At 24.8% G+C, this 7,289-nt stretch overlaps 3 protein-coding genes across 3 annotated transcripts; 1 reads left to right on the top strand and 2 right to left on the bottom strand.

The window, feature by feature from the left end:
* Window positions 1-7: 7 nt before the first annotated feature.
* DICPUDRAFT_157628 (uncharacterized protein) lies at window positions 8-2,109 on the bottom strand (the record flags this gene model as incomplete). Its single annotated transcript, XM_003292808.1, has 4 exons — window positions 8-1,069; window positions 1,141-1,291; window positions 1,370-1,818; window positions 1,885-2,109. The coding sequence occupies 4 exons, from the start codon at window positions 2,107-2,109 to the stop codon at window positions 8-10; spliced, it is 1,887 nt and encodes a 628-aa protein (XP_003292856.1).
* A 751-nt stretch (window positions 2,110-2,860) lies between these two features.
* Window positions 2,861-4,213, top strand: DICPUDRAFT_41225 (uncharacterized protein; the record flags this gene model as incomplete). The annotated part of the gene is made up of 3 exons (XM_003292815.1): window positions 2,861-3,350; window positions 3,477-3,749; window positions 4,074-4,213. Coding segments are annotated over 3 exons (903 nt in total), but the record flags the coding sequence as incomplete, so codon positions are not given.
* A 119-nt stretch (window positions 4,214-4,332) lies between these two features.
* Window positions 4,333-6,390, bottom strand: DICPUDRAFT_50669 (uncharacterized protein). The gene is made up of 5 exons (XM_003292807.1): window positions 6,088-6,390; window positions 5,821-5,997; window positions 5,403-5,742; window positions 5,038-5,228; window positions 4,333-4,961 (listed from the first exon to the last, which is right to left on the bottom strand). Exons 1-5 carry the CDS (start codon window positions 6,352-6,354, stop codon window positions 4,425-4,427), a joined length of 1,512 nt encoding a protein of 503 aa, XP_003292855.1. The 5' UTR covers window positions 6,355-6,390; the 3' UTR covers window positions 4,333-4,424.
* Window positions 6,391-7,289: the final 899 nt, after the last annotated feature.

The raw sequence follows: 7,289 nt of genomic DNA, 5'->3' as shown, positions 1-7,289 counted from the left end.
GCTTCTTTTATGGTGGAGATTTTTGGAGTATAGGTTGGTTAGATGGTTTATTGACAAATGGCTGTGAAGAGTTATTTGGTAAATTTGGTTGCTGTGGTGGTTGTTGTGGTAAATTTTTATTATTAGGAATTGAACCAGAAGAGTTTTGTAAGGAATTTGGCTGAAGTAGTGGTGATTTAACTTGTTGCTGGTGGTGTGTATTGTTTGTGGGAAAACCACCAGATGAAGATGATAAGGGTGAGGGTTTATTTATGCCACCTGTTGAGCTATTTAAAGGTTTGTTTTGTTGATTTGAGGGTGTTAAAAGTGAATGGAAGTTTTGTTTGATTCTTTCATATAAAGCTGTGCCAATAAAATCTGGAGGGAATACATGATTTAAAGATTGAACAACATTTTTTTCAAGTAAGGTTGAAAACGAATTACCAATACCAGTTTTAATTAGCTCTTTTCTTTGAGGGTCATAGGTTTCTAATAAAGTACCAATGATATATTCGACCAAATCGATTGTCATATCAGCATACTTTTTAACAGAACCAGCCATTAAAAGGATAGCAGGTTCGATATTCATAATTGAATCATGTTTTTGTTCATAGTAAAGCCAATCTAAAAATAAGGATAGTTTCGAATAGTTTCTCCAAGCATCGGATTTGCAATGTTTGAGGAGCCAACCAATAATAGCCCATCTTGGAACGATATCACTACATAATACATGATTTGGAGGATGATAAACACAACAAATATAACGGATAATATCGGGTATTAATGATTCTGATTCTGGTGTCATTAAATATTTGGTGACAAACCATTGTTGATAACGTTTTTGATTACCAAACTTAACTTCTTTTAATATATACAATACTTGAATTTCCATTTCTGGTGATAATCTAGACTGTAAAAAATGTTTAGGTGTTGGTATCCTCATTGATTGGCTAATATCTTGATAACTACTCGAAAATGAAGTTGGTTTACTGTTTAAATCTTTCCAAAGCTGTTCAAATTCTGGTGTTTTATTACTTAAATATTGTAATAACCTAATTAAATCTCTACCAATAACTATACATTCTTGGAACTAAAAAAAAAAAATTAATATTTATAAATTTTATATAATTAAAAAGTAAATTTAACAATAATTATATTTACTCTATTTTTTAATAAATCCAAACAAAACATTGTTTCTTCTTTTAAATGTGATGGATTAAATGGTGGTGGTTTATTAATATGATCTTGAATTAATCTTAAATAATGGTATAATACAATTGGGATAAAGTTTGGTTTGTTGTATAGCCATGCTCTAAATAAGATGATTTTATATAAATATTAGTAATATGAAATCATTAATAGCCAAATAAAAATAATAATTATAACCTACTTGTGTGATATAAATATGTTTAACATTGAAAAACCTAATGATAAATTTTTTTGAAGGAGATTACCCCCATAAATATGTCTTAATGTAATTGAGGAGACTGATTCACTTTCTGGGTGGTTGTTATTAATAAGTTCGTTAATAATCCATAAAACTTGCTGTCTTGGGTTATCATTTAGTTTTTGAAATTTATCCCCAATCATCTTTTTTAATAAATTACAAAAAGTTAACAATGAATCTTTGGAGACAAATGTTAATGATTTGAAATATTGTGCACCTAAATTTGATTGTGGGACTGATATTAAAATTGCATATAATAATCCTATTGTTATTTCTGTATGAGTTTTAACATCTGATGCGTCAGATGTTTTTTCTACTAATGAGTTATTGATATCATTTTCTGTTGAGTTTATTAATAATTGTTCTATTTTTTCATAACAATCTCTCCATACCTAAATAAAAATATTAATAAAAAGTTACTGTTTAATATATAATAATAAATAATGTATAATAGTTACCAATTCTAATGGGTCAGGTTCATCGACTTCCCTTTTATGAAATAATTTTAATTTTTGACTAACTAAATGTTGCTGTTGTTGAATTGAGGGTTGTGGATTTGATTGGGTTGGGTTTGATGATTGCTGTATTGGTGATGATTGCTGAATAGGTAATTGCTGCTGAGATGATTGTAATGGTATTTGTGGTACCGTTGTTGGTTGTTGAGAGGGTTGTTGGTTCATCATGTTGTATTATATACAGTAATAATAATAATAATAATACTAATACTACTACTACTATTATTTATATATACTATATACAATACATATGATTACTATGCTATTACTGATTTTATATGATGTGATTGATGACGATTTATATTTTTATTTTTTGATGATACTATTAATTTATATCATTTAATTTATTTATATTTTTTATTTTATTTTCTCTCAGCACAATTTCTCACACACAATCTCTGATTTTTTTTTTTTTTTTTTTTCTATTTATAAATTTGGATAAAAACAAATAATATAAATTTATAAATTTATAAATTTTTTTAATAATGAAAATAAAAAAAAATTTACTTAATTTAAATAAAAAAAAAAAAAAAAAAATTTTTAAAAAAAAAAAATTAAAAAAATAAAAAAAAAATTTTTTTTTTTTTTTAAAAAAAAAAGTAAAAAATTTTAAAAAAAAAAAAAAAAAAAAAAAAAAGATTTTTATTTAAATTTTTTTATATTATATTATAGTTTTATCCCACTTTATTTTTATATTTATAGTTTATATATATATGTGAGTTATTTAAATATACATTCATTAGAGCCATAGTAAAATAAATAAATAAATAAAATAAAGTAAAATAAAAAATTCAAAAATAAAATGAAAAATGAATACCCACCACCAGAGGTAAATACACACACACTCCCTCATATTATATTAAAATATTAGTACCATTTTAAAAAAAAGTATATTTACATTTTATTTATGTATACATAGAAATTAATTAAATCAGGAAATTTATTAAAGAAAGGTAAAATCAACAAAAGTTGGCAAAAAAGATGGTGTATATTATCAAAAGAAAGCAAACTATTTTATCATAAATCACCAACTGAAAAACACTGCGGACTTGTAGATTTAAACCAATGTATTATTAAAAAAAGTGAATGTACAGAAAAAGAATATATATTTGAAATCAATACAAGTAATAGAATTTTTTTATTTTCGGCCGAAACTAAATCCGAAATGGAGGATTGGATGAGAAAAATCTATACTCATTCTAAAATTCAAAAAGAGAATGACTTATTAGAAAGAGCAGAATATATAATTAGAGATCAGGCACTATGGAAATCAAACCTAGAAGACGAATTTTTAAAACTAAAGCATGCTTTCAATCCATATATTTTTAATCAATCTAATAATAGTAGTAATAACAATAATAATAATAATTCAAATAACATAACCACACCTAGAAAAAATAGTACTAATAGTAATAACATTAATGGAACCAATAATATTAGAAATAGTATAAATATAATCGATGATTTAGATAATAATAATATTAATAATAATAATATTAATAATAATAATAACAATGATGAAATTATTCTCGAAGAAGATGATGATATAGATCTATATAATTATATTCCACTGTCTTTACTCTCTTTTGGTTTCCATAATCAAACAGATGCGTCCTCATCCCCCTCACTGTCCCATTATAACTCTCTAAGCACAAAACAACTATATAATCATTTTAACTCAATAATTGACCATGAATATAAACATCCTCTAATTTTAATAAACAATAATAACAATAACAATGGTGGTGGCAATGGAATGGGCAATAGTATTAATATTACAAATATTTTAAATAATAATTTAAACACTAGTATAAATTATAATAATATTTATAATGGTATTAATAATATGGTTAATAATAATCCAACATTTTCATACACGTCATCATCGGTATCAACATCATCATATTCATCATCATATTTATCAACCTCATCAGCATCATCTAATATTAATTCGACATCACCACAAAACACAACTATCAATAACTATAATAATAATATAAATAGTACCGATAATAGTATTAATAATAATGATAATGATAATATTACAAATAGTCATAGCATTTATAATAATGACACCAATAATGAAAATAATGAAAATAATAAAAACAATAATATAGGATCCCCATCTTCAGTAAGAACGAGATCACATACTACACATAATAATTCTACTAGCCCCAAAACATCAAATAAAGAAGATTCTAAAAGCAATATAGTAAATGGTGATAAAGCTGCTACTTCAAGACGATTCAGTTTTTTAGGTTTAAAAAAATAACTATAGTGAATCTTCATAAAAAAAAGCAATATTAATAAAGATATAGATTATAGAATGTTTATGTAGATATACATTATATAAAATATTTAAAACCCTTATTTATTTAAAAAAAAAAAAATAGATTATATATTGTTTTTATTTATTTTATTTAAATATTTTTCTTTACTTTTAAAATTGTTTTATTTGGTTGTTTGTTATATTATAGTTTTTTTTATTTAATTTCATAGGTATCAACTGATAAAGTTGTTTCATTTGAATAAGTAGTTGGTTGATTAGTTTCTTCTATGATTACATTACCAATGACAGTATCGCAAATGGTTTGAGAGGCTGTAAATTGAATTTTAACTGGGAAGAAAGCTTGGGTATTACCTTTAACAGAGAATTCTAAAGCACCAGTTTTATTTGATTCATCGATGACTGGAATCTTCCAAATGACCAATCTTTGTTTTGTATCATATTCGTAATGACCATCAAATTTATTAATAACTGGTGTGTTTGATGTTGGATTTGGAATAACAATAAATACATTCTTTAATTCATAATCTACAGTACATTCATATTCTAAGCTGACCATTGTGCTGTCTCTACCTGGTGATGGCCAACAATTGACACGAATTGGAATCATTGAGTCATCACTAGTTTTACATCTCCATTTCAAAACACCACCACTTGGGAATGATTTGGCATCGTTTCTAAGTTTCAAAACTGATTGATCTGTAAATACTGCTTTATCGATATTTGGATGAGTCTTTTATTATAATAAACTATTAGTATATTATATATATATACTTAATTATGAGGAGGTGTTTTTTGTTAATACTTACAATAAATTGGAATTGTTTTGAATCTCTGCCTTGTTTGAGTAAAACTTTAACTTTACCGAGTGATTCATCATTAATTTGTACTGATAAACCACCCTTAATATCAACACCTTCAATTGTACCATCACTTTCGACTAATGCTGAGAAGGCTTCTTCGATTGTAATATGGACACTATAACAAAAAGAAAAAAAAACTAGTTAATATTTATATCGCAAAAATTTATAAAATCAAAAATGAAAAATTTACCCCTCTTGTGGTACAGATGGAGTTTCTGGTATAAATGAAGCTGATGGTGAATCTAATAATTGAGCAGCATCTTCAACTTTTTCAACAATTTTTTCTTCTTTTAATACTTGAGCAATAGCACTGTTCTTTGATAAACTAGATTTACTACCAAGTTTCATACCTTGTAAGCCTGAGGATGAGGATGATGGTTTAGATGATGATGATGGGGTTGATGATGGTGAATCTCTTTCATTTCCTTTATTATCTCTGCCAGGATAACCTGATGAACGTGATGGTGAATTATTATTATTATTATCATAGCCTGATGGTACTGGATTATAATCACCACTGCCCATACCACCACCACCAAATCCACTTCTACCACTCATTCTACCACCACCTCTAAGTTCCTCTTCTCTTCTTTGTTTTTCAATTTGTAATGCTTTTTGATTAGCAATTCTTCCTGCATCTTTCTTTTTAGCCTATTAAAATAAAAAAAATTAAATATTAATAAAAAAAATTGAAAAAAAACAAGCTATGAAAGAGTATAAACTATTTACTTCTTCTTCTCTTCTAAATCTTTCTTCTTCATGACTTTCCATAGAAATGAAATGTTTAATTTGTTGAAGTGAAACTCTTTCTTTATAACCCATTGCAATTACTTCATCAAAAGTAAATACTAATTCGAATGCATTTCTGGATATATCATATTCATCAAAATTTGAATATTCTGGAACCTATATATTTGTTAATTATATTATATATTATGAATATTAATATAAAAACCCAAGACCACTATTATTATTATTATTTAAACTATTATTTACCAATTTAGCCAATAAATGTAATGTATCTAAATCTTCTAAAATATTTGAATTTTTATTTGTAATTAAAACTATATAAAGTGACTCTAATGGTTGATAAACGTATCTGATATTTTCTGTTTCAATAAAAGTATGTTGTCTACCAGTGCCAATTAATTTTGGAAAAGCTGCTAAGAGACCTTCAACTCTGCTTTTGGTCATTTCTGAAAATTGTCTTGATAATAAGGCTTTACCATTTTTAGTACAAATAGCTGCTGCTAAAACTACCATTTTATTTTTTTTTTTGTTTTTTTGTTTTAAATTAAAAATAAATATAAAAGATTGATTAATTTAAAATGATTGAACTAAAAAATTATAAAAATTAAAAAAAAAAAAAAAATTATTTAAAAAATTAAAAAAAAAAATTAAAAAAAAAATAAATAAAAAAATTAAAATTTTTTTTAAAAAATATTTTTTATTTTGCATACGTCAATTCTGATACTTTTTAAAAACAACAATTAAACAAACACATCAATAGATAGATATATTACTTACTTTTATTATTATATTTAAAAATACAAAATTTTGTTATTTCGATTTTTATTTTTTATTTTTATTTTGAGTATTTTTTCAAATATTAATAATATCATTCGTTTTTTGAATATTAAAATTTTTTTTTTTTTTAATTTTTAATTTTTAATTTTTATAATTTTTTGATTTGACTTAATGAGCTTTAATTATCGCCTCCATTTTGTGTGGAAGAGACTTATAAAAATTATTTATAATCTCAGAATTGATGTAATGAAAAACGTCAATATGACATTGTATCGAGTTTATTAAACATTTGAAATGATAACATTTATTTATCTTATGACCATGATTATCTATTATATTTAAATCGGGGCTTTAAGGTTGTATTTCATTAATTGAAATATTGAATTTTCTTCTTTACTCCCTAACCATGTATGAAGTATAAGATGAGGATTTTCATGACAATTTTCGTGAACCCTCTCAGGCACCAGTATAGTAACCTCAGGGTTGATTGTGTATCATTTTTTATATATCAATATAGAAATTAGAATCTAAACCCTCTGAAGGATGATCTTAATATCCAAGATAATAGAAAATGTTTCCCCAAAACATTGCATTATCTCCACTTTTTCTAACACTTGTTTTAGTATTTAAATCTATTAAAACTTTAGAGACATAGGCCCAAGATCTTATAT

The sequence above is a fragment of the Dictyostelium purpureum genome (assembly GCF_000190715.1).
Source record: "Dictyostelium purpureum unplaced genomic scaffold DICPUscaffold_375, whole genome shotgun sequence".
Taxonomy (NCBI): Eukaryota; Evosea; class Eumycetozoa; order Dictyosteliales; family Dictyosteliaceae; genus Dictyostelium; species Dictyostelium purpureum.
Note: the sequence above shows the minus strand (reverse complement) of the source record. Positions and strands in the feature narration are given on the sequence as shown.